At 46.3% G+C, this 27672-nt stretch overlaps 1 protein-coding gene across 9 annotated transcripts; it reads right to left on the bottom strand.

Moving 5' to 3' along the window:
- Positions 1–913: 913 nt before the first annotated feature.
- hmbox1b (homeobox containing 1 b) lies at positions 914–27672 on the bottom strand. Of its 9 annotated transcripts, none has more exons than XR_014915059.1 (11): positions 27089–27297; positions 24829–25521; positions 17007–17092; positions 15111–15221; positions 12292–12445; positions 11998–12080; positions 11528–11623; positions 10147–10241; positions 6600–6683; positions 3034–4823; positions 914–1343 (listed from the first exon to the last, which is right to left on the bottom strand). XR_014915059.1 is itself a non-coding variant. In XM_085431225.1 (10 exons), exons 2-10 carry the CDS (start codon positions 25506–25508, stop codon positions 4680–4682), a joined length of 1533 nt encoding a protein of 510 aa, XP_085287351.1. In that variant the 5' UTR covers positions 25509–25521; positions 27372–27672; the 3' UTR covers positions 2077–4679. The 9 variants fall into 9 exon arrangements, 7 of the variants coding, with proteins under 7 accessions (XP_085287351.1, XP_085287352.1, XP_085287346.1 ...); XR_014915060.1 differs by having other exon boundaries at positions 4192–4823; XM_085431225.1 differs by lacking the exons at positions 914–1343; positions 27089–27297 and adding an exon at positions 27372–27672 and having other exon boundaries at positions 2077–4823.

Here is a 27672-nt window from a genome sequence, read left to right as displayed (position 1 = left end):
AGACACAGGTCTCCCAGTGTCCAGCATTCAGAGGCTACCTGAGGACTCATGTGAGAGAAAACCTGCTCACACAGACATGTAGAGCCAAACACTGTCAGTAAGGCCTCTGCAATGTTCTGAAGACAGTTAAACCTGTCAGGTAGAGATGTCCAGCAGGTGAACATGCAGCTCCATGAACACGCACGGCTGTGGATTCCAGCTGTGTTCGTAGTTCTGCAAACTTTGACCCCCACAGAGTCGAGCTTTTCAGTTCAGTCAGCTGCATTTCGATTAACTGGCTGAGTTAATACCAGTTAATGCGAGGCAAACCAGCTGCTCATTAAAGCTTTCTGGTTTGATCAGTCTCGAGTCTTCGGATGTATCCGTGTATTTCCGCGGTGCTGATGCTGCGCTGAGCGGACAGCTGCTGAAGCATTTGAAGTGTCTGAATGTGGAAATTTCAACATCGCTCGAAAAAACTGCCAGCTAGCAACGTCCCTCTGTTGTTTTTAGCCAATTACAAGTTGAATCTGGTAGTTGGGGTTGTTAGCTAAGATACCGTCATTACGAAACGGCACAACTAATGTGTGTATGCGAGTTAATTTGCGATGTGCACCGCTGGCCCGGCCATTTATTTTTTAATGCACCTTCTCAGATTAACTCACTGCGTGTCGTGCCCAGGGCTGGACTGGGACAAAGAATCGGCCCGGGCATTTTGACGAGAGACCGGCCCCCCATAAAGCCTTTGAATGCAAACGCTGTTGTGACAGTGATGCACGCTGTCTTGTTGGTATATGTATGATTTCTATACATTTTACATCAGATGAAAACTTTGGTTGTAAGACTCAGATAATTATTAAAAGCTTGCTTTGATTCTACTTTGTATCTGTGTATAGATCTGCATACATGCAGCCAGCAAGACCATAAACACACATTCTCATTGATATAGCTTTATTCTCTTGTACATTATATTTATATTTATGTATATATATATATCATACTAAAATAAACACAAGTTAAAAAAATGAACAAAGAAACTGTACAAAAAATGTATATATACTACATCTTAATTACAGAACAGTCTACTGTCCAAAAAAGGCACTAAATTCTGAAATGGGCAATACAGTAATTTTGAACATAACTAGATTTGAGATTGATACAACAGCATTCAGTCCTCTTTTTCTGAGCTATACTGGGATGAAGTGGATGGTGTTGCACTAGGGGACACACAAGGACACGTAGGCATGTTGACCCTGACAACCACAAGAGAGGACACCCCTTCAAAGCAAGCACTTCCACTGAGTGTGCATGACAGCGAGTGGGGAAGTGCCCGTGTCACGCTCGAGGTGGGTTCCAGTTTTCTTCTGGAAAAAAAAAGAAAAATAGCACAATCTACTTTGTGAGCACCTGAGGGTTCTTTCATCCACCCCATGAACTTTTCTGTCAAGCTTCAATGTTCATGCAAAAATACTAGCGGATTAAAACTTGTACTTGCTAACTGGGCCACGGCATCTCTCAAAGTCAAAGGCAGTTCATTTAAAAGTGTCTCATAGTGGGAATAATCTCTGAATGCATGCTAATTTCACCAGTTCTAATACGCAGCATGTTTTGTAGGGGAACATCACGCCAAACTCCCCCCCCCCCCCCCCCCAAACTCTTTAGAAGGAAAAAAAAAAGTGATCATTTCAAGTAGTTTAAAGAGACACGCTCTCAGTTCAATGAATGCTTCAATCTGTCCGAGTCAAAAACGGGTGCACGGTTTACACGTGCGCTGGTTCAAATCAGAAACTGGAGATTTTACCAGGGAGTTTGGTGTGGTGCTATTTACCAAAGAGACTGGCACATACTGGGGCTTTAGTTTAGAATGAAGCAGCTCTACTTGAATTTCTCTTCTTTCCCCATCATATATTGGAAATTGGACTTTTTGTTAAAGGTTACATGTAAAGTTTAGTTAACATCAATACTTAGTTAAATACTAATTTTAGTTAAATACTAATTTTAGTTAAGGTGCATCATGGTTTATTTTTCATAAAGTAGCTTACTATGTCCAATACAAACGGGAAGACTGCTGTTCAGTCAAATAAGGGATGAGCAAAACAGTCAAATAATGAGAATTTAAAAAAAGAGAAAAATAATTAGAAAAAAAAAAAGCATGATTCATTTCAAAACATTTGTTTTTGTACAATACCATAAAAATGAGCATAAATACATACTGTTTTTAGCTGAGAGCTCTTTCTTTTTCAAACACAGGTCCCAGTTGAGAGCCACTGTATTGCAGCTTTGAACTTACTGAAGCAGTACAATTAAATCAAGCTTTACTAGACTACAGCTGAGGACTGGAAGTTGGTGTACAAGCAGGAACCAGACATTAACCGCAGTATTAAACCTGTGAGCTTATTTGGTGCATGATCACCAACAGCCAAATCAAACTATCACAAACTTGAGGACCGGCATTAAATTTCTGGCAGACTGTTTAGTTTAATCCCGCTTCGTAGAATATTCTTTTCTTTCTCCAAAACCATCGCTAATGCAGGGACTCTGACTTCGTGGGGAATGTAATTAAAAAATTGTTGTCACGACTGTACGGAGCTAATGCTAGAAGCTAGCTTAACTTAGCTGAGCAGAAAGTCAGGCTTTTTACAAAAGGGAAAAAAATGTGCACTTGGTTGACGTTTTTTTTTTTTACTGATTAAAACACATAAATCACGAAAAAACGTAAAAAAAAAAATAAATAGAAAAATTATTGTGTTTTAAGCTAACAGTCAATGCTAACGCTAGTTTTCAGTTAATTCAAGCCGGAGTTAAAGGATCCACAAGTAGCCACAGAGAAAAGCCGCAAGTTACATGTTCAAGAATAAACTTTAGACATTTGGTTTGTTCCCGTTAGACAAAGCTGGCCTTGATGCTTCTGTCCCTGTGGCTAAGCTGAGCAAACCTAGCTTCTAGCTCCACTTTGTGCTAGGACATATCTGGCATATAGAAATAACTGCTTCAAACAAAATAATACAGAAAATAAACAGTCGAGTCCCCCAGCACTGAATAAGAACAACCCACCTCACAACATAGTGATATTCAGTAAGAGATGGTTTTGGAGATCCTTCCATCAGGGCAAAAAAAGGAAAAATCACCTCTTTAGTAGTCGGTGACTCTGATTCCCTTTGAAATGGCAAGTTTTTGTCTGAGGCTACAGAGATGAAAGAAGCCTCGAACATGTTTCTGATATTTGTAACCATTTTCACTGTGGACTTGATCTAATTTGACCTCTCTGATATTAGAAAAAGCACATTACTATTATAACGAGGCAGCGTCACAGAAGTAGTAAAAAGCTTCAGGGTATTTTATCATTGTATGCCTGGTTGCTAAAACTTACCTTTACTGACACAGACCTGCTGTAGTGTCATGCCTATACTGAGTCAAGAAATAAACCTGCGTAGGCCAAAGGAGTTGGTATAAATAACTTTGGATGGACTTTAACACTGTTTTCAGATCAGTATTAGCTTAGCGTCTCTCTTTTCCTTTGGCATGGATGATGTTTCAAACAAAGCATAACTCGTCTTATTAGATAGCTTACAAAGTTTGCTCGATTATCACATTGACCGCAGCTTGATCCTCATAGTCTTTAGTACTTAACAATAGTGTCACAGGGAGCAGAAATGACTACGTCCAGTTGCTGTTTGGCCTAGAACCAGAGGAAGAGCAAGTAAGGAACCTCGAATCGCTGCTGCTGTTGGATAGAAACCTTGATACCGTTTGCCATCGTCAGTGTGTGCTGAACATGTTTCGTAGTGCAGTGATTCACAGTCCCCATCCCTGTTGTATGAAAACCTGCTTGCAAAAAACAACGTCTGTCTGCGTGAACGTAAGGCTACTACAGAAAGTTCAGATACGTTTCTATCCAACCTAGCAGCTCTACTGCAAGGAAACCGAAAGCCATTTATTCTACTGAGGAATGGACAGAGGAGAAGAGTGTCAGCGCAGCTCTGATATCATTTTTGCTGACTGACTTCCGTTTTTCCCGAGATGTTAGGCCAGAGGTTGCTCTTCTGATGAATTGCACAATGATAAGGTGAATCTGAGGGTCAGGTAAGTAGGTAGATAGGTAGCACACCATGAGGTGAGTGAGACTGAGAACCATAAGAACCATATACATATATATGTATATACATATATATGTATAAAACATGTATATAATATATATACAGTACACATTACTTTTCTGAGGTTGACGTTGAGGTGAGATAGACTGAGGATCGGCTCAGACGACCAGGCTGGAGAGGGAAGTAGAAGGGGAGCAAGGACGAGGTAAGGAAAGAAGAGGTATCCTGTACTGAGGGGAAGAGAGAGTTCACACTCCCGGACAAGAGCCGCCGTTTAGAGGGGTTTGCGGGAGCCGCCTTTTCTTCTGTGGCTCATTTCCACAGAGATCACAGGGCCTACAGTCACCCATTTCTGCCAGCTGTGTCAATATATGGAGTAAGGTGGAGCGGGGTTGGGGGTAATTACTGTTGACAAGGATTACTCTGAGGAGGGAAGAGGAAGGGGGAGGCCAGGAGAGAAGGGAGAGTTGGTAAGGGGCTGGCTGAGGAGCAGATGATGAAGCTTTACTAAGTAGCATTACTTTGGTCTCTTTTCAGTCCCCCAACTCCATCTATTACACTCCCTTCTCTCGTCCCCTTCCTCCATCCCAGGTCCTGTGCAGTTCATTCGTCCTCCAGGGACTCCGTCTTGATGTCGTTGGGCCCCCCTCCGGTTCTGGACAGGGCCAGGATGGTGTGGTTGACGGCAGCCATCTCCACAGCCAGAGAGATGGGGTCCTGGTGCTCGCTGTGCGCTGCGCTGTCGTCCTGGGAGAGGGAGGAGCATTGGGAGGAACATCAAGGACAAAGGTCATGACAGGAAACAGAATGTCTCTACATCAGAGGTAAGGAAAGAACACGTGCTTTTGACATGTTAAAGGAAATCATTTAAAAAGACAAAAAAAAAAAAAAGTATGTAAGTAAGTAAAGCATGTAATGGGATACTTCTACCACAAGGTGACAGTAGTGGCTCTCTGAGGAAAGCCTGGTGTTTTTGCTTGAGGTGCCCATCCCCAGTTAGGAGGTAACGTTCATGTCTGCAGCCTGACACTGACTACAGAGAGTCTAGAGTCTCCACACGGTCACGCTAACAGCAACACACTGCACTCACAGCTTTGCCAATTTGAGTTAGTGTGCACAAAACTGAACTGTGACAGAAACTGCATGCATTTGACCCCACGTGTCCCCCCCTCAGCACACTACAGCACTGATCCACAGCTCACTAAGCCCCAGCTTTCATTTTAGTGGACAGAAACCCTTCATTTCCTGGTAACTGTGACACTTTAGCTTTGTCAGCCACACCCCCACCCATACCAGGGACCACCCAGGTCCTGTGCTACCCTTTGCACGTCATCATCACGTGCAGCTGCAGCTGTGCACTGTTAGACCACACCTGCTCTGTGGGCTCCTCTTTCGTGTTAGGGCTGTTGTTGCCTCTTCAGCTCGGCCCCTGCTGAGGATCCAAGACGAAGAGTTTGTGCATGAGCAAAGTGAAACAGGGCAACGCTGCAGCTGCTGTCTGTGCTTCTCATGCTGCTGTTTTAACCTTTCCCCTTTGTGGTGAACTCGTCCAAGCCCACTGTTCAACCACTCAGCTACTGATGCACAGCGTCGCCCCTGTCGGGCTAAATGTTTGCTTTTGTTTGGAAGGACTTCATGCAATCATGTCTGTGCTGGGACCCACGATCCTTCACTCTCTGAAGGCAGATGCCCGTGTAAATGGACACGAAGCCAGTGCAGTGAACTACGCTGAGAGCTGGATTCAAATTCACGGTTTGTTTAATGTGGTTGATCACACGCAGGGATCGTCTACAACACCTCATCCTTCTGTCACTCAGCAACGTGCTGATCCAGAGAAGATCCCCACATTAATATCACCGTCAGCTTCATTCAAGGATTCTGCTGTGTGTATTACGTGAAAACAATTCGGCTCAATACAATAATCAATCAATACTAATCGATTGTAGTTTGTGAAATGTAGTTTGTGTTTCTCGGTCAAACCAGTCACTGTGATTTCAGAGGGGTCTGTGATTTAGACCGCTGCTGTTGATCATTAAAGGTTTAACTGTAAAAAATTTATATTTCAAAGCTTCAACAATAAATGTTCATGTTTTCACGTCAGGTTAATGCAGGGCTGATACACGGACGTTTGAAGAGTGTAAAACAGCGCAGCTGCAGTCAGACGATGAACCACGTCTACTGCAAAAGCTTCGTTTGGATGTTAAGAACACGCTGGCGTGACAAGAGCCTGAAAATCAGTGACATCGAGCAAGTCATCAACTTTTCAGTGACATGAAATCTGATTACTATATTCATCAGAAATGTGAGAGAGCACTGTGGACATGGAGGGACCTCTTTAACCTCAGTCTGATGCAAATGTGGCTCTGCTTTGGCCTCATTTACAGCTGTGCTGCACACGCACACACAAAGGTACACAAAAGGGAAACTCGTGACAAAGGCTGATGATTCACTCAATCCAAATCCAATCCACTAATCTATGGTAACAAACGTCATCGTCTCAGCGTGTTGCTGTGTGTGGGATACCTGTGTGGGCGAGGTGGGCTCCAGGCGATAAAGGCCAAAAGGTCGGCTGAGAGGTCTTTTGTCAAAATAGGGGAGGTCACAGGCCTGGAGGTATTCCAACAAAGAGTTACTGCGTTAGCTAGCAGGTCATCTGAAGAGCGAGAAGCACTGTAAAATCTGCACAATGACTTCTTCTCTTTCACTGTTACAGCAAGCGGTGCTTCACAGGTAGGGATGGGTATCGAAACCCGGTTCTTGTTGAGAACCGGTTCCCACTGTTTCAATTCCTTGGGATCGTTTGCCATTTTTGCAAACGATTCCCTTATCGATTCCAGTCGCCCCGAATGACGTCGCCACGTTGCGGAGCGTCATTTACCTGGCAGGAAACACGGCGGCTCAAACGCTCAAAACTTTGGTTATACTTTACAAGAACGGATGACAACAGGGCAACTTGCAATACTTGCAAAGTAGATATTTCATTTAAGGGAGGAAACACTACGAATATGCAAAAGCATTTGCTCACAAACACACGATGACCTTAAATGAATGTCGTGTTTTTAATTCCGCTCGACTCGTGAATCTCAACCCAGCAGCAGCGGTAACGTTTGCACGTCCTCTCCCGTTAATGCGGCAGGTAAATAATCAACAACAGTGCATATTATGTTAGCGCGGTCTGCCTTATTACAAACCTGCCATTACTGTGCATTTAGTGACCATGATGAGACAGAGTCTGGCTCAGATGCTGGCAGCTCTCGCTGCAGTCTGCCGGCAGCGTCTCCTTTCAGGCAGGATAGACGAACGTCACCGAGCAGTGACTCAGTTTGTGGTCAAAGGCTTGCAGCCGTTTGCCACAGCAGATGATTTTCAGTAAGTGAATGTGTGTAATTGTAGGCAGGGACATTACTGTTGTGTAATTGCTACAGAATAATTTATGTTATACTTTGTAAATGTAAAATAATAATAAATATTCTTCTGTAGCAATAACAATGTTTTTCCTGGGGACCCTGTGACACCCCATTGAAGAGCCGTAGGCTGGATCTCTTAAGATCTCACTGTTGGGTTTGTAAGGCCATGTTACTCCTAAATGTCTCTCTTGTTCAAAGAGAAGATATAAAACAAAGTTCTAAGCTAATCGACCTTAGTGTTCTCCTTTTTTTAAAAGAATCGATAAAGAATCGAATCGTTAAACAGAATCGAAAATGGAATCAGAATCGTGAAAATCTTATCGATACCCATCCCTACTCACAGGAGAAACACATTCACACTACCGGTCAAACGTTTTAGAACTCCGACTTTTCCAGCCTTTTATTGTGAAAATCCTGCAGTTGAATGTCTCATTGCACTCTGACAGAAACGATTGGAGTTAAAGAAATCATGGAATCAGTTTATAGACCAAAGTGTCTCCTTTGGCAGATATAACAGCTGAACAGCCGTCGCATTCTGGCTACAACAGAAATCAAATCTTCTCCCATATCTGTAGCAGAAGTTCCCGTGAATGTGGACCCTGTAGGCTGCGTTGCTTTCGCTCTTCTGTCCAGTTCAAACCAGCTCGGTGGGGTTTCAGTCTGGAGACTGTGCTGCACACTCCATGTTTTCAAGCTCACCATCTTGTTCTGTTTTCCTGAGGTAGTTCTTGGACTGATGTTTGGGTCATTATCCTGCTGTAGGATGAACTCCTGACAGACTGGGTCCACACCAGAGGGTCCTGCACGGTGCTGCGGTAGCTGTTTTGCTCAGGGTGCCTCTCACTCTGTGCGAGTCACTGACCCTGGATCAGCAAACAGCCGGGTGATGGCACTCACTGTGGAACCAAGCCTCTGTCTTATTCTGACGTCCTGCTGATGGCTTTCTTGCTGCAGCCCGTCCTCTCCTCACAGCTGAAACTGAGACTTACTATGACCACGATGACTCTGTGCCTGAAGCTGCTGTGCTGTGAGTAAGTAAAATGTATTTATATAGCGCTTCTCGCAGAAAAAAAATCACAAAGTGCTTTACAACAAAGAAGATGAAAAGAATGGAAATACGACAAATAACAATGTGAAACAGTAAAATACAACCAATTAATTAGAAGCTTGCCGATATAAAAATGTCTTCAGCTGCTTTTTAACAGAATCAAAAACATAAATAATAAAACCAGTGGGAGTGCTGCACTGGCTGAAAGGCCGATCACCACGAGTTTTAAATCGAGTGCGTGGGGCCACCAACAGTCTCTGATCTGATGACCTCAGAGCTCAGGAAGCAGAATGGCGTTTCAGCAGGGCAGATATGTACTGGGGAGCCTGACCATGTAGGACCCTAAAGGTTAAAACTAAAACCTAAAACTTACAGTCAACCAGTGAAGGGAGGCCAAAACTGGAGTGATATGAGATCTTCGCTTGGTGCCTGTTAAAAGTCGTGCTGCATATTTCTGCACAGTCTGAAGATGATTTAAAGCTGATTAAAACAAGTAAAAAGACCATTACAGAGTCTAAACGTCAAGAAATAAAAGCATGGATAATCATCTCAAGTTCAGCTTTGGACACCATTAGTCCGAGTTTAGAAACATTCCTTAAATGATAAAAACGGTTCTGCTCAAGGATGCAGTGAGCTGCCCATCACACCGGCTGCTGTCCTCTGACTCAGGCGTGTCTTTGGCTCTGCAGACATCTTCCTGTCACACTTTGTTTCTGAGTGACTTTGATGCTGAAGGAAACTGGACTCGCTCACACTGTGACGTTCCTACTTTTCTGTGGCGGTCTGTGTCTCTTCCACGGTTAATTCCCTTTTTCTCACCATTTCTGTGCCAACACTTTCTGCAGTACAATACTGCTCAGCTGATGCTGTCCAGGGTCTGGTACCACAGTGTGCTCCAACACTACAGGCAGAGGGGCTGAAGTGATCCAGGAAAGTTGGAGCAGCAGCTTTCAAGGCCGTATCAACCTCCTTTACTGCAGCTTCAAACAGTTAACCCATGTTGTTCCCTGAAAAAGGTCTTTTTGTATCGTTCTGAAACGGACATTGTGTTTCAGTTTTGGGATCATTTGTTTTAAACCTGTGGTGTTTCACCACTTACCTTTGTACCAGTTCAAGCTGTTCACTGGACCGAATGACTTCAACTGCAATAAATTACTGGACAAATCGGGCTGTTCTAAAACGCTGGAGCCGCAGCGTATATTTTGAAATGTAACCTTGTTGCTTGAGATTTGCATGTTGAGCAATCATAAGTAAGCTGGTGTGTTCAGGTAAAGCAGACATGTTTCCATTGGTAACAGGACAAAACGAGGGCACAAACATTTGCTCACTGACGCCTTTCAAGTTTCAATCATGCACAGAACTTGAAGTGCTTTGTATATTCAGGGTACACTGCAAGCTGCGTGTTGGGATTATTAACACTAACGAGACAGAGACCAATTAGACAGAACAGTCAACAAAGCTGAAATGAGCAGCATGTAAAAGAAAAGATCACAGCTCACTAACAAGAGAAGCTCGCAGCTTCGTGCTTGTTGTTGATCAATTATGAAAACAAAGCTGGAAGACAGAAAGCTGCTCCGTCTTTTCTCAGTACGATCACATGTTCATCCTGCACTACCTGCTCCGAGAAGTCGTTCCCGTCGATGTCGTCGCTGTTGGAGTGTCCCCCTGGACTCTGGACGTCTATCCCGTGGCTCTCCAGGATTGTGGCTTCTTGGAGAAAGAGGATGGCTCGTTAGACTTATGATGCATCACTGACAATACTACAAAACATGAGAGCAGTGACTGTAAGCCAGCGACACAACGAGAGGTTGTACAGAAGCCCCGATACATCTGAAAGAAACGATGCTCCAAAGTAAAAGAACCTGTCTGAAAGTAGTCAGTAAAAGGCTGCTGTAAGGATGAAGTAAACAGCTGAAAGCAGTGAAGTAATACTGCAAATATTTGGCTGAGACAACTTAAGACGAAGAGTCTTAAGATCAAGACGAGGACGAACAGACTTTTTACCCACAGGCTGTCAGACATGCCCTACCTCCACCCTGATTGGAGGATAACTGCACTGCCAACACCCATGGACATTACACCTTACTTATAAACTGTATTTCTACGTATACTTTAATGCAACCAACATCCCTACCTCTTTAACCTGTATTTATTATAGTTGCAACAGCAAGCGAAGGCCCAGACACAAAGTTTTAACAGATTACAAGTGGCTGACAAATATGTGACAGATCGAATTCACCGTTACACTGTTGAACAGCTGCCGTCACGCTAAGAAGGAAACACGCCGTCTTCTAATTCCAAGGTTTTACATATAAGGTCATAATGGAAATCAACCACAGAACTGCACACTAAGCCCCAAAGCAGAAGCAGCGTGCGAGTGCAGCCTTACTTCCTCCATCGTAACGAGGACGGTAAGCAGCAGCCAGGTGCTGATCAACAGCAGTGTGAGCACATCTATAAAAGCACAAGTGTTGTTAGTTTGCAAGTCTGGAGCATTCAGGCGACACAATGTCAATCAGGAAAGAAGCAACTGCTGCTGCCCATCATCAGTCCGACAGCCAAAGCTCGACCCACGCTGGGTCACACGGCGACCCCAGGGACGTCAGCGAACCTAGCCAATGACAGAAGAGTGAGGAAATAAAGTCAAGCTGCAGTGACCAAAGTCCAGACCGGATTAGAGCGGAAACCCCAATGAGCAGGAGGCTCATCCAAAGCTTCACTAAAGAAACCATACTACTAAAATCTCGCATCACTGATTAAAATGCTTCTGACAAAATGTGAAAAAGCTCAAACATCTGAAAGAATAAATAAACGCACTGATAAAAAAATGTTTCTACTGCCGGCATATCTAAAGAACCCGAGTTTGGCTGGAGCAGTTTGAAAGTCCTCCGAGCTACAGCCGTCCTCCTCACTGCCAGCCCCCTGCAGAGGTCATGGCAGGGACACAGTAACACACATTTCATTAACAGTTTGTAATTTAAACAGAGCTACATTACCAATGTTGGCACGTCTCTTGATCTCTTTGCGACGATTGGCAAACCAGTTGTAAACTTTCAGAGAAGTGACCCTCTCCAGATCAGACAGCTTCTTCCCTGGAGGAAACATACAAACACAGCATCACCATATTTGAAACCTTTTATTTGGGATGAGGAAGAAGAAGAATACTCCGAGTGTGGCCACGTTTGGATACGACTTGTCTTGATGTTGTCATTTTATGCTTTAAGACATTTGTGTCAAATGTTGTCATAATTATGAATTACGGCTCAAAACGAGCACATTCATAACGTCACGCCGTCCTCAAGTCCAAGTGACTGTTTGTGTCAATCTGAGCACAGATTTCACACGATGCGTTTCACAGCTGCTTCAATATCTGCACCACGCAGACGCAGTTCTGTAGCCAGCAAACAAAGCCATCACTCATTACAGTTAACAACACGTGTGCAGCTTCGTGCACCTGCTGGTTTACCTGGTTTCTGGATAACAGCATTGCAGGCGTTTGCTATCTCCTCCCTTTTGGCCTCATCTGGATACTGGTTGTCGTTGAAGTAGCTATAAATAGCACAAGAGCCACAGTGATTAAATTAATTTCACAAGGACGATGTCAACAAACTGGAGCGGCTGCTGTTTGTCGTGCACGCGGTGCAGCTGAGTGCGTGCGAGGCTTTGCTGGCTGCACCGTTTGACTCCTGGAGGAAATAAGAGCGACGTTATGAAGCGCTCCTACCATCTATCATCTCTGCACACTTCCTCTGGACCTCACCTCTCCATCACAGCCAGGCACTCTTTTCTCCAAGTGAAGCGGCTTCCCCGACGCAGGCGGAAGGTGCCGGGGGCGGTGGTGAGGGGGGGCGGGGTTTGCCTCCACTCCATTTCCTCCAGAGGTAACGGAGCTGGTCGCATGTTCAGAGTGGCACCTGCAGCAGGAGGATTACTCAGAGTCAACAAGTCTGCAGGTGTCGCTGTGGTTTGGAAGCACAAGTGACAGAAGGACAGAGCAGCAGCGCAGAGATGTGATGGCGCGAGGACCGTGGTCGCTCTGGCAGCCAGAGCCCCGAGTCCTTCGTGAAAAACCAAGCGGCATCGTCTTTTGGTAATCTCACGAGTTATGCTGACACCAAACTCGCGTCAGCTCAGGTAACGATCGCAGCAGAAAAGAAACCGAGCGAGCTCTCTTGTAAACCTCGCCACGTTACACTGAAAGCTCGGACATTTAACAAGGCCGAACCGGATCACCTGGCCGGTGCCGGTTTATCAGAAAGCCGTGAACGAGGAGTCAGTTTTCTCTGCAGCAGCGACGCAGGTGCGTGCGTGGGGGGGTGCTGGGCTCGGTCGGGCTCAGTCTGGCCATAAATAGCTTGGAGCAGTTTCCAGAGCTGATGGTGTTGGCGGGGCTCCACCGAGGAACATGCTGCAGAGAACAGGGCGTGGGACGTCTGCTGCCTGGCTATAGGGCGGTACAGAAAACACACGCCGGATCTGAAGGACGCGCCGGCCTCTCGTTTCGCCTGTTAACCCTTTACAGTGTGGAGTCAGGATGACCGTGCACACAGCAGCAAACCCAAAGTTACTTGATAACAACAAATAGTTTTTTTCTCTTCAGTTTGGGACAGTTAGTCGCCGTTACAACAGGCTTCCAATCCAAGACATCGTGACAGTCAAACACCTGGATAATTTAAGATGACCTCACTGAAGGTCAAGAGCTAAGAGGTAAATCCTAAATCTTTACATAATTTGGAAACATTTTTGGTGTAGTAGTGATTTCTAGATTTCTACCGTTGTCGTTCTGCTGACAGCCACATTTCTCTAAAACAAACGTCATTGGTTCCAACATTTCTTTATCTAACACAATAAAGTCACATCTTTAACTGCCGCTGAGCTCTAAGTGAGTAGATTCCATAATATAGTGATCAAAACACTGTAATATGGAAGAAGTGACAGAGTCATCAGTTAGGACGACACAGGAAACCTTCATGCCTCTCGTACTGCAGTCCTACCTTGAATCTGATGCTACACAGCTACAAGTTACTCGAGTTGGATGCAGATTCTTACTTTCCTAGTTGATCACCGGGTCACTTCCTGTAGTCCCTTCTTGTTGGAGCTCTTCTTCCACTTTTCTTAGAGCACCTCCGAGTTTTCAAACTGTTTTTGTTAACATTTAACATTTCTGCAAATACCAGAAGATGTTCACTACTTTATTATCACAGCAACATTTAACAGTGGAGGCAGCGAGTTTTCTTTGCCTCCATGCTGAGCTCAGAGAGGCAAACTCTGCTGCTATCTTTACGTCTTTGCTGTTGGGACCGACTCATGAAACAAGCTTTGAAGAAAACAATTAACTGGGACATATGCTGGGAGACATTTGTCCACATAAATACACATACCTTTTGTTCCCATTAGCACTGGCAACAACTGTGGGAACCCAGGCTAATTTGTAGCTCTGCTTAAAGCCACGAGGCCAAACACGAAACTGTTTTTTCAACACTTTAAACGAGGTTGTCAAACGTAAACAAGCTGAGGGCCACTCTGCTGTTCTACTGCAAAACAAACAGAAAGCAGTGTTTGTGTTTTTAAACTTCAAATATTGTAAAACAAACAAACGTGAGCGCAGATTTGAACTAAGTGAAGCCTTTCATCGAACGACCAAAGTAACCCACGTAGCAGCACTTCTGCTCCCACCGTGTTCGTATACGCAGACAGAAGTGTACACAGTGAGCAAGTAGGGGTGACGTGGGCCACAAGTGGCCCCCAGGCCGCGAGTTTGAGACCCCTGTTTTCAGTAAAGAGATTTGTTCTTGTTCAATGGTCTTTAAGTTTTAAACAGGAAAGGTGCACCTCGAGACTTCTCACCAAGATTGACACTATGGCTTCATCAGCAACAGAAAACTTTGGCCCCTCCCACCTTGTCCCACCAATCAAAGCCAAATGGAGACCTCAGACTAGAGTGGTGGCGGTGAACCGATCTCCAGTGCAATGACCGAACGGCTTGTAACAATGCAGCGATGTCACGTGGAAGGCGACGACGGGGCATCCACACTGGTGCGGAGCTCACTGCGAGGTTTCTTCTTCCATCTTCATTCTGCTTTGCCGCTCTGCTGCCTTCTGAGTGAAGGATGCTCAGGACAAAACAATTATTTATTCATTTCCTAGTCGGCTGCTCCTCCCCGACTCTCATCAACTTAGGCTGTGTTTGTGCTGACTCTACTCTGCTCTCCTCGTTTCTTACCTCGGTGGAGGTGAAACAGCCTTTCCGTTTGCTTTGATCCTTCATAACTGCTGCAGAAATGACAAATTAACAAGACAGTGTGCTGCTAAGCAACAGCCGCAGTCAAATGTGCTATTCGTGTACGTGTGCATCGCTAAGACGGACGTTTTCGAGATTCGGTTGGCGCAAAAGATTCAAAGCATGTGACTAGCAGATCTTATACGGAGGGGAGATCGTCTCCGATTTGCTTCCACTGAGCGACACACACAAACTGCAGGGTCACGCCTTCCCCCACTATCACGTACTCTCAACTGCCAACTGTCGAATGAGGGCAAAGCGCCAAAACATATTGTGCCAGTTAATCAAGCCAGATGTACCTGGTGTGGTTTTCTCCAGCGTGTACCAGCGGTAGAAAGCCCTCTTCTTCTGCTCGCTCAGGTCGGAGCCGTGCTGCAGCAGCCAATGGGAGATCCTGCTCTGACTGATGCCTGGAAAGCAGCCACACATCAAATTACATCACAGTGGTTTTTGCACAGAGCACAAAGTGTAGACAAGCACTGGAAGAGTTCAACAGACACAGAGCAGAATAGGAAAAGGAGCACACGGCGTTTCCTCTCACATAAGTTCAGACTTTCTGTCTTCCTCCATCACTTATCAGTCAAACGCTGCTGGAAGCTGGGTCTGAGTTTGAGCTGTACGACTTTTTAAATGCCACGGTTTCTGGCCTTATTTTGCAGCACCTGTTTGGTTATTGAGTAATGTTAGTTACATTCCTTTGTGTGACTTTAATACCTGCAGAAAAACAAAAGCAACAAACCCACAATGTGTGCAACAGCACAGGGGTGTTCTTCTACGGGTCAACTGTAATACAGAGTTCAGAATTATACAGGTGACTTGTTGGTAACAAAGCAGCCTTTCTTTGCACTCCACCTTAAACCTGACCTGAGAACAACTGGCCCAAGCTTCGCCCGTACAGCCTCAGCTCGCCTCATGTCAGAGCACCGACTGGCCTTCAGCTGCCTCTGCTCAATATGAAGCGTCATGCTGTTTTTGGGGACAAACGTGATTTTAAAACCCTTTGTGTGGCGCCTTTTGCACCACGTGTTGTGAAACATGTGGTGCAAAAGTTCTGTTTCCCGTTTGCAAGTTTTACTACTGCTCAGCTTTTAGTTAGTGAACACAGGCACCCGCGTGTCTTCAATGCAAACTGATCTCAAACTAGGCCTGTGACACTGGGCCTTTAGTAATTTGGTCCGTGGGCATGCAAACACTGCCCCGGTCAGTTTACACACTCCTGTGCTGCGCTTCAGTGTCGGCCGAGTGTTTTGGCAAACCCACGATCCAGCTGCGGTTCCGGTCGTGTGGTAGGAACCACGACCGGAACCGCAGAATGAACTTTTTATTTGTAGTGTGAACGTGATGCGACCTCGATCTGAGGTGGAAATTTAAGTTCCTTCCCGTAGTCTTGTATCCTTTGCATTTTGGGATGCCAAAGGGTGGGCGTGCAAAGTTCTGGCTCGCAGCCATGAAATTAATGTAAAATTCTCCATGTTCTCCACCAACCCAGAACACCTTCCTCCTATATTCACTTTGTTTCTCAGGCACATCTGGCCAATAAGAGGACTAAATATTCTCACGTGTTGATGAGTTCACAAACATTTTCCTGTGTAAGGAGAAACCAAACCATGGGTGTGAAAAGGCCCTCGCTCTCCTTCCAGCTGCAGCTAAACAGCTGTGTGCAGGCTCAGGATCCACAAGCTTCTGATGCTGCGCTCAGACTCCAGCTCCACTGCACAGCAGCAGCAGCACTGCAGGGTCACCACTGAGATCCTGCAGCAGGTGCAAATCTGGTTCATGCACTGAACTCAGGACAACGACTGCTGAACAAGACGTTCAGTTCATGTGGAGGATGAGAGGAAGCGTATCAACTTTCAAAGAAGAAACCGACGAACAGACTCGCTTCATAATGAATTCAAGAACACCCCGCCAATCTGTGAGAAACAGCTCGACGTGCAAAAATGATCTTGTGTTGTTATGTGTGAGATGATGCAGACACACAAAAAAGGTCCACTGACAGATGCGTGAAATCAGGCGCTTTGTCAGTGTTTAGGGGGCAGCCCAAGTCTACGATGTCTTCGGGGTCAGGACACAAGCTTTTCACAATAACACAAAGTTCCTCAAACGCCAATGTCAAAAGTGAGGAGGAGCGAACGTGGCATGGCAACAGGAAACGGCTGATGCGAGTGACGTGGCTGAGCGTGTCAGCTACTAACCGGTAACTTGTGCCACCACTGCCTGAGAGATCCTCCTGTTCCCCAGGAAGGCTTTGATCTCCTCTTTCACCAGACTGCTGTCCCTCCTGCAAACACAGAGCACACAGAGATCTTCATAACCTGCAGCTCGACACAGGTGGCAGAAATGCAAAGAAAACAGCTTCATTATTACACATTTGGGAAGCTGGGGCAACGTCTGGCTGCTAGACAGCTGTAAAAAATATATGAAGTGAATTACAGCTTTCATTGTTGTGCCATTACACAGGCAACCTGCTGCATAATTACCCAGCTTAAAAGGGCAAATGCATACATGTTTAATGCTTTTGTCACCAATTCATTCTCATTTGGAAAAAGCCATTCGTCTGGTTTTCTGCACAATAACACGTTCATGATGATTCGATGCGTTTCTTTATTGCACCTATTCACGGCCAACCTACGAAACCGCAGCTCCTCTTTGCTCTGGCCTGCACGTCGACAGCATGTACCGTGGCTTCCCCCTCTTTTATAGCTCCCACGTAATCAGCATTGCATTTCAGACGAACATGAAGGCAGCGGCTCTGAGAGCCGAGCCGCAATCCAGTAATCTATATTTTCAAAATGCATTTAAAAGGGCATGTGTCCGCTATCTGACTTCACAGCAGCAGGAAAATAAATATATATAAAGCATGCAGAGACTCGCAGGAACGCAGGATGTGCAGTCACAGTGTACCCACCCTGCTTTCTGGCATCAAGCCCATTCCCCTCCCACACACACACACACGCGCGCGCACATGCACGCACGCGCGCACATGCACACGCGCGCACATGCACACGCGCGCACATGCACACGCGCGCACGCACGCACACTCTGTCTCAGCTTCATTCCCGTCTAGCACAGACTGAACACGTGTCTGAATCTGAAAGTGCATTCAGGTTTTTTACACGACAGCGTTTCCAGCAGGCGCCCTCCCTGCCCCCCGCCCCCCACCCCACAATCACAGCAGCCTTTGAACCAGCCGCTATCCCAGGCTCACACAGTCAAAATGGAAATCGCATCAAAGTCCTAAGCACTCTGTTTGGCATATTTGTGAAATGAAAATGCGTCACGACTCTTTGACATCCAGCATCAATATCATCCACGCCAGCCTCTCACGGCGCGGGCTAAAATTAGAGCCTGAAGAAAAAAACGCTGCTTGTATCGACACCAGTGAATCAATGTAGCACGAGCTGCTGTACAAGCTACGAGACTGGGGAGGAGAGGGGGGGATGTTTTGGGTGCCAACTCAAAGGCCAAACTCCTGCAGAGAAGCAAGTGTGCACTTTGAAAGTGAGAAAAAAGGGAAAGGGCACCGTGGACCGCGGACAGGCTGAGACCTCGTGTCACGCCCCCGCAGCCCTGCCGAGCGAGAAGCTGGAGAGCCCTGCAGCAGACGAGGGCTTTTGAACGCTACTTAACTTCTCGGTCGTTCTAAAAAGGACGCGTAATCTAATGCAGAGGCAGCGCGAGTGAGCAGCGGGCCGGTCGCTGACGACGGAGCCTATTCTTACTCGTACAGTTCACACAGGGCAGCTGAAGGCAGCGGGACAGCACAGCAGTAGGAGGAGACAGCGCATGTGTGAAGTGCTTAGAGGAGGAAGAGACGAGGCGCTAACACGCACACTTTAATAGATTATGAACACTTTACCTGTCAATGGGCCTGAAAAACTTCTGAGCCTCTGCTCTCAAAACCTAACCAAGCTGAATGTTACTAAATGCAGTTTCATGTAATGTTTCCAGAGGTGCACAACACAAAGCTTGTTCTCTCTTCCCTCTTACAGGAGATCAGCTTGAACTCGAGCGGTTCCCTTTTCTGACGATGTGCATCGTCCCGACAAAAGTGCCTCTGTGCCGGCTCGGGTTGCTCTGAAGCCTCACAGGATGCACGTCTTTGTGGGCGACGCAGGGGACGAGCCAAAACTCTCATCCATCACGTGCTCTGCTCCTAAGGAGAGACCAGAACGCTGCCGTCTCTTTATCCGGTATTAAACGTGTGGGACTAATAAAGGTTATCTTATCTTAAAACCGGATCTCTTTAGTCCCCATCTTCATAGTAAGAATCTGGCAACAGATCTGCATTTGTGTCGCAGCTGAACTGCAGACGGGCGCGCTGCTACAGCAAAACATTTCCTCAAGTCAGATGTCAAAGTGACGGGAGCTGGAAAGGCAAGTTTCACGACAGCAGAGCAAATGCCCGAGTCAGGGAGGTCATTTAGATGGGACTAAACTGCAAAGTTTCACGGTCTGCGTTAACCCCGGCAGGCTAGGCTGCATGAAGACAAGCGCAGCACTCTCATATTCAAGCTGGGGAAAGATGCAGAGATGGCTTGGCTCAGAAAAAGTAAAAAGTCCAAATATGACTGGCTCCTGTTTCCCAGGGCAGCCTTTGAAATGCTGGGGATTAACGAGGAGGACAACAACTTTGGTGTATGTGATGCAGCTAAAACATTTCCACTTCCTCTGTGCTGGAACGAACAGCACTGCCAGATAATGTAGGGCACATGCAGCAGTCGTGATGACGCTGCTGCTGCTGCTTTCACTGTGTGTGTGAGATGATCACAAAATGGGTCCCCGAACAGATCTGGAGTACGTCGGCAGGTGTGTCTGTCAGTCTGTGAGCGACAGACTTTGTCAACAGGGTGACGTCACGTGAAAAACCCCAGAAATAGAAGGGCCCACGGTGCCTGGGCCCATCCACACGTCACAGCCCCGTCCAACACGCTTCTTAGTACATGTGTAACGGTCTATATGCTGCATCTCTGTGAGACAAGCGTATAACGTCCAGGATTCGTCCAAGGACTACTGGTCTGTAGCTGTGCTGTTACAGTGGTGCATGCTCATACTGAACGTGGTATGAAAACGTAATCTGTGTAAGCAAAACGCTCAGCCTTCAGACTAAACCACCTTTGACTCAGTGAGATCAGATACAACAGCTCCGGTGCACGAGACAGATCGTGCAGCATGAAGAATCATTAGTGTTACGGATGCAAACAGAAACTGTTTTGCATCAAATGCGAGAGAACGAGGAGCTCCTGTCTGTGCCGTCCATTTTTCAGACGATTGTGTCAAACTTTAGGTTCACTTTTGAAATTCCAGGTTCCTGAAATCATATCAGACATTTGGCTCAAAAACATTTCTAGATAATGCTGCTCGCAAATACTTCAGACTTCACCATGAAAACATTTTGTATGAACAAACTGTAAAATAAGAGTAGATGTAGTAGATGAGACACATGAACTGCTGCCTCTGCCCTCTCCACCTCCATTTTTCTAAAATCTCCAAGTGAAGGTAAATTTGTGTAACAAGAGATTTTTTTTTAAGAACATTTTTAATTCTGGTAACGGATATTTGAAATCTTTCAACATGAATCCTTTTCCTAGAAAGCAAGAAGCACATGGAAACCCACGTGTACAAGGCTTTTTGTGTGTGCAGAGTTTCCAGTGCATAGACACATCCAGATAGCTTTAACCCTTCAAGGCCTATCGAAGCGTGCACGCTCCGTTTTGCACAACTATTTTTAAATGCCGGTAGAATTGCAACCACATAAGCTAGCACAATATTTCTTTTGCATTTGAAATATGAGGAGTTGTATGCATTCAGCCTGTCCCAGGCCGCAGTTTTTATGGCTATGTTTAAGCTGCGGGAGATTTCACTTGTCATGTTTGCATAGTAAGCTAACGATTGATAAGACGATGTCAGAGGAATTGGTGCACAAATTATCATCACTCACCAATCAGTGCTGTCGCTCTCTATACACAGTTCGCGCGATTGCAAAGTGAAAGCAAAAAACAAGCGCAAATTCAAACGCGACTTCAATATGTCACATATTGACAGTGGCTCACCGATGCCAATGACATAATTACCCAGCTACATTTCCGAAAGAATGCAAAAGCATTGACATATATTTTTCCTTCCTACGATAGCCCGACGGGCAGGGCAGAGATAGATTTTGGATAGATTTTCGACTGGAAAAATCGCTAGCCCCGGGACGTCGGGCTAGCGATTTTGCGAGCCCTGCACTACAGCATGTAAAAATATAAAGATAAGCTCTGGCAGACTTGGGTCTATGGTGGGCTCTAAAGGGTTTGTGTTTGAATATATGTAACCTACAGCCTGGGTTTTTATTTTTAACCTTAAAGGAGAAAAGGCTCTGCACCTCACTGGCCTTCTATCCTTATCAATAAAAAAATCATTTGATTTATTTCCCGGCTAACATCAGCGCAGAATAAAAGTCTGTTTATGTGTCGACCGCGGTGAGGAGCGCACACCGAGGAGGGAACGATGCAAGGACACAGGAAGCACCAGTCCTGGCAGTGAATGCCTCGTCTCCATATACTTCTACTTTCCTTCACTGTGAGATCCGCTCAAAGCAACCTGTTTCTCCCTGTCATTTCATCTTTTCAGTGAAGCGAGCAGCGACGTGCAAACAGTCGACACAGTGTAAAAGAGACGCTTTCACACACATACGACCTTAAAAAAAAGAACGCCATCTTCAACCCCTCCAGGTCAGTTATTACTTTAGTAAAGAAGATAAACAGACGATGAACTGACTTGGTCACTGACAAATATAGAGCTCAATACAAAAATAGAGCTGAAGACAAACTAGGAAACACACTAGTGTGCACAATCAGGTGTGGAGATGTGTGAAAATGACTGCCAAGACCACAAACTCAACTCTCAGACTGCTTACTGGCACGAGGCTGCCAAAGAGCTTTAGGAGTCCACGCTTACGGCCGTTTAGCACCTGGCCATCATCCCAGACAAACTCGTGGCTTTAGATGAATGCCGCCTAGGGCGGGGCTATATCATACCGTTCACGGTAATGTAATGTTGGGCAACGATAAGAAAATGAAATATGGGTAAAACGCGCGTGCGCAGCGCCTAGGTTTACATACGCACATGGCGGCGACGCAGAACGAGAAGAGCGAAAGCAGATCGTTGAATGAAACAGATGAACCTGAACTGGTTTGTAAAAATGCTGCAGCTTCACTGGTGTGGAACTGGTTTAGCTTTCGTCCGTCAGATACACAACAAAGCACTATTTTTGGTAGCGCATGCTAGCGGGCCGTCGTTATTACCGTGTTGTTTGGAAAATACGGCGCACTTAAAATCATCCTTTGATTTTTCTGAAAGTTGACAGAGCCCCTTATAATCCCGTGTGCCTTATGTATGAACTCTGGTTGTGTTTCGGGAAACGATTTTATGTGCACGGCGCTCGAAAATCTGTCAAATGTTTCAGTACGACTTTGCTAAGCTACGAAGTCGCACCGCTTGATGGATTGTCGGAGCGTTACGGCTATCGTAGGCGGAGCCTCGCGGAGTGATACGTGCTGTGCTTCAACATAATGTTACCGTATTGTGTGTGTATGACCTCTTTTTAAGTTTTGTGGATGTTATACATGGTTATGCTGAGGACATGTCGGCCAGTTTCCACTGGAAATGCCTTTTGGTTAAACTGTCAGCGAGGAGTTTGCACTGTTACGTTTTATATAACTTTAATGCAAAAAACAGCTGCTTGTTTAAGTGAAAATACATTGTTGGGTCTTTTGCACTAATAAAGTTGAGGAGTTGTAAAGTATTTTGCCTCGTGTCAATTATATCGTCAGTTTTATCGTTATCACAAATTTTCGAATGTATATCGTGATAAATATTTTCGGTCATATCGCCCTGCTCTAATGCCGCCTTAAAGTGCCGCTGGCAGAAAGGCCACCACGCAGGAACGGGTGCAGCCGCACAGTCAGATTGAGGACGCTGTGACTGCAAAAGTCTACAACACAAACTGGAGAAAATGACGCGTTTGTCTATATGAATGAAACTCCTTACACACGTCACTGGATGAGCCCATTACTGTGAAACCGTGCCCTTAACCCTGTTTTACCCTCTTATTTGTGCCATTACAGACAACCCTCCCACACCTGTGGGCCAAACGAGGCACAGCTCCCCACTGTGGGAAGTTACCTCCATCTATCAGCAGAAAACATCCTTCTAAGAGAAACCAAGGTTTTTTTAAATTGTGTATAACACGTGTTATAGTGGAGTGTGGACAACTCTGACACCTCAGAGTAACTGTTATGTTTGGGTGTCTCAGGAATCGACAGCACCTTGCTACCACATGTTGCTAAAATAAGCTTTTGAGAGTGAAATTCAACTTTTTGTTAGCTGCATGTTACATCCATACTGTAGAGCCCCTGATTTCCCCTCAAGTGGGCATCATCATCACAATATGATATAAGAGGTAAAGAAAGTTAAAGGGGAAAAGCCCTCAAGCTTTATGGACAGTCGTCTCCACAGTGCTTTTGTTGTCGTCCTGACCATTCAAACAAGCCACACTCGCACAGGGCTCCAATCTATACACTTACACGCTCTCTCCATCTCAAGTCCACACCTACGGCCAATTTTAGAATTACCAATTAACTCTGGGCTGCAGGAGGAAACCAGAGCAGCCACACATGCAGACTCTCCACAGGAAGGACCCAGGCAGCTTTAAACCCACTGCTGAATTGCTGTGTGTTCACTCAAATGAGCTTTGTACAAATAAACAAGCTAAATAGATTCCTAAAGCTTTGATCAATCAGTAACACTACGAGCTCACTAATGAGCTCATCGGTGCGCACATCCCGACGTCCCACTGGTAAAAGTCAAGTGACAAAGTGGGATAAACCTCAGAATGAAGATCACAAATGACTCCCTGAGAAGATGAACCAACCTTGCACTTGCTGCTGTTTCAGACTTCGAGGTGTATCGATCAGCCAAGCCAGAAAATTCCCTCCACGTGCATCGAGCTGGGCACTTGCATCCAGATACGTTTGCAATACTTTCTTCAGTGTCCAATCTTGTTCCTCTCACACAAATTTGGATCCAAATCACAATCACCTCCAAAGGTTTTTATCTAAATCTGCCCGTAACTTTTTGCTAGTGCCTTCTTGCTGTGAAGCAAGAATCATTTCATCACTGTTCAGTAACATCACCTACAGACAGGCTTCCCAAAGACATTTTATGCAACATGAAGCTAAATGCAACAGCATGGATATTACATTTAGAGCCCCCAGGTCATGAACACAAATGAACATGAGATATCTACAGCTTCATGTATAGTTCTAGCAGCAGCTGCACACAATGAAGCTTCAACTGAAGTTCCTGCTAATTAGCCCTCACCTTACCAGCTTTACTGGTGATAAAAAGCAATCCCCCAACCTAGTGACGGCTGCAACCTTTAAGAACAAAACAACAGGAAAACAGGCATCGAGTTGTAGAAACAGTTTCAGTGTCGTCCGTGTGTTTTCTGTGAAAGTACTGTGACTGTGGACAGCGCCACACTAGACTGAGGCGTGTCGATGATTATTTCAGACTAGCCGCTTGAAGTTTCACCATCCTAGCAGTGACTCACTAGCAGTAAGTGTGGGGTGGCTGTAGCTCAGGTGGCAGAGCGGATCAGCCACTAAGAAGGTCGGTGGTTCGATCCCAGGCTGCTGCATGCCAAATATCCTTGGGCAAGATACTAACCCCATGTTGCTCTCCGATGCGTCCATCGGAGTGTGAATGTGTATGAATGTTAGATACTTAAGCGTGTGATTGGGTGAACAGGTGAATGAATTAGCTGTATAAAGCGCTTTGAGTGCTCGGACGAGCGCTATATAAGAACCATTTACACCCCGCAGTATTATTCCCCGTCACCATCTTTCACAGCTTACTGAGCTCAGCAGCCTGGTACTACTACATACTGCCCTCTGGTGACGTTTTTGTGCAGTGCATTATTCTTCCCAGTTCTACAAACAGACTCGACAAAGTTTCTCTGGTCATTCTCACCTCATCAGCTCCTCCACCTTATCATCGATATCCAGATCTTCCTCTGTAGATTCAAACCCGAACGCTCGCGTCGCTGCAGCGCTGTTCACCGGATATCGTGGCGGAGACAGTTTTCCGTTGGGGGTGGCAGCTAGACTGTCGCGGCCGTTCTGTGTCAGGGCCACCAGCGAGACCGGGGACGGCAGGATGGCAGAGGGCGGCGGCGGCCCTGGAGGCGGGGACGTGTCGTAGCTGTTGCTGGGAGACAGCGAGAGCCCCCCGGCGCTGTTGAACTGCGTCTGCGTGGCTGTGGAGATTTTGGAGGTCGTTGAAGAGGCAGCAGCGGCGGCGTGATCGGCGGCTCCACCCTCACCGCCACTGTTGATGCTGCCGCCATTGCATGACGCTGAAGAGGTGGTGGTTGCCGAGGCAGTGTTGTTATTGTTGAATGACGTGGTAGTAGTAGTATTAGAGGCAGAGTTGTTGGTGCAGCTGTTGGCCCCGCCTACGCCGTAGGAGGACGAGGAGGAGGAGGAGGAAGAGGTGCGGCGGCCAAACTTGTCGCCGTGCTCCCGGTCCAGCCGGTCCAGAGTGTCGAGCGCATGCAGGATCTCCTGCTTGGTCATGCCGGTGCGACGCAGCCGCTGCAGAAGATCTATCTGCTCAATAGTGAAGCGCGGCTCCTCGCTGAACTCAGACATCCTGCTGCTGCTGCTGAGATGAGACACAATACAGACAAGCTGAGAAACACAAGAGGAACACAAGCCGAGGAAAGGAAACAGGAAATGCAGACGGGGCAAGTTGAGGAAAGTAGGAAGGAATCCTTAGAAAAGTAAGTGGAGAAGGAAAGGAAAGGAGGAGCAAGTCAGGCAGTGGAGGGGATGGTGGATGATAGAGGAAATGAGAGGATTAAGTAGCAAAGAGTGAAAAGGAACGCAGTCACAGATGGGGAAGGAGGATAAAGGTAGCGGAGGAGAGTTAGAGGGATAAAGTAGGCATAAAACGGGTGGGAAGGGAGGGGAATAAAAAACTGCAGGAAGAAAATATAAAGAGGCAGCGGAGAAGAAAAGGAAGACAAGAGCGAGAGACAGAAGTGTGAAAGAAAAAAAGGCGAGGGGAGGGGCAGGGCATAAAAATCAGCTATTTTTGGGAAGCAGCAGGCAACACGCACAGAGTGCCAGAGTCACCTTGACAGCTGATGCTATCTTAACATTCTGTCTGTCGTTCTTTAAGAGCCACAATACATCCTCGGCTCTGCGCACCACCCACGCTGTATGTTTTTCACGAGCAATTTGCTGTGCTCAAAATCAATGCAACTGGAATCAGACTGCGGCAGATTTTCCATCTTCTGTGCCAGCCCGACCTGTGCCGATATGATAAACGGTTTAAAAGGGGTCACTGGCATTTTTCTACATCTGTCTTTCTCCAAACTGTGCGGAGGACAGAGCGGAGGGGGGAGGAAACATAAATGACTTCTGAGTGCATTTGAAGTTATCATAAATAATGGGGGGACACTGGCACATAAACCATTACCAGGCCTTCAGACACGTGCAGTAAAGGGTCATTTTGGGTCTGAGCACATTATTTCTGCAGCGCTGACAGGTGAACATTAACTAGTCCTTGGTGTTTAGAAGGTGAGCTGCTAATGCTGTAAATCATTACCAAGCAGAGTCAAAATCTGTCACACCCCAGAAAGACGGGCTGCACACAACAGAAGACCGCTGGATTTGGATTAGTGAGCTTAAACATGCAAGTGAAAGAAAAATGTGTGCTGCAAACAAACAAGAACATTTGAATTCATGCCCACTGTGATCAAGTGGGTAAGTTACCCATTCACCCAGAAGGCAAGTTCACCCTGCACGTAACTAAAGCAGCTAAAGATGGAGCTGTCTGCATTCCTATCGGGCTTGGATGTCCCCTGATAACAGCGCAGCTAAGTTCACGAACTCGGAGAGTGTTTGTCATGCCAACAGCAAAACTACAACAAAATAAAAACACAGCCACGGTGTCGTTAAACACAAACTCTAGATTGTCTGACAGCGCAGCTTTCTAAACGCTTCCAGTCTTAAAGCGCTTCGCCCCGCAGTTGGCGGCATCTCTTCCCCCTCCATGTGTTTTTGTTTTGCTGGCCCGCAGTGAGAGCACAGATCCGTCGCGCCTTTCACCGCTGCAGGCGAAGCGCTGCTGATGCCAGCTTTCACGCCCTTTGCCCGAAAGCTAACGTTAGCGAGCGCTCCGTGCGGCACACGGACAAACCGCCCTGACTAAACGTCAAAATTACCCAGCACGGCGAGCCCTCCGTAACACTCGAGGATTGCTCTGGTTTTCTTCACTGCCCCCCGAGGCTGAATCCACACTGACAACAGCCCCCTGGCATCGCGGAGGGCGATTAGCCACCTGAGGTGGGCTACGCGGGTCGCCGTGGGCTCGTGCGATGATTAGCATACAACGCTAGCCGTGCCAACGCCGATACTAGCTGACGTTAGCCGCCGTCGCTGGCTAGCGAGCGTTTGATATTAATAACATCACTTTCTGTGTCGAGAGAGCCGAGTAACAGGACTTACCTCGGGTTCAAATCGTCCACTTAACCATTTAACTTTGTAACGGAAGCAAAGCGGCGCGGTGTCGTTTACTGCAGCCGAGCAATGAAGCAGCTGGGAACAGTGCCCTGTCCGACCCTTTTCCAAGGATTTCTAATCAGAGGCGAATTATTTGCCTCTCTGCTTTGTCTGTCTGACAACAGCCATATTGACAACTAACACCTCCGAGCAGCTCTGAGGGAACTGTAGTTTCACTCCCGCAAAGGCCTCCAACACGCGGCGGCGTTCCCTACGCTAAGGACTACAAATCCCTGAAACGAGGGAG

Source organism: Copadichromis virginalis, linkage group LG15 (genome assembly GCF_057382275.1).
Source record: "Copadichromis virginalis isolate Kocher_CV1m ecotype Utaka linkage group LG15, C_Virginalis_male_GT1.1, whole genome shotgun sequence".
NCBI classification, from domain to species: domain Eukaryota; kingdom Metazoa; phylum Chordata; class Actinopteri; order Cichliformes; family Cichlidae; genus Copadichromis; species Copadichromis virginalis.
This window is presented reverse-complemented; position numbering and strand designations above follow the sequence as displayed.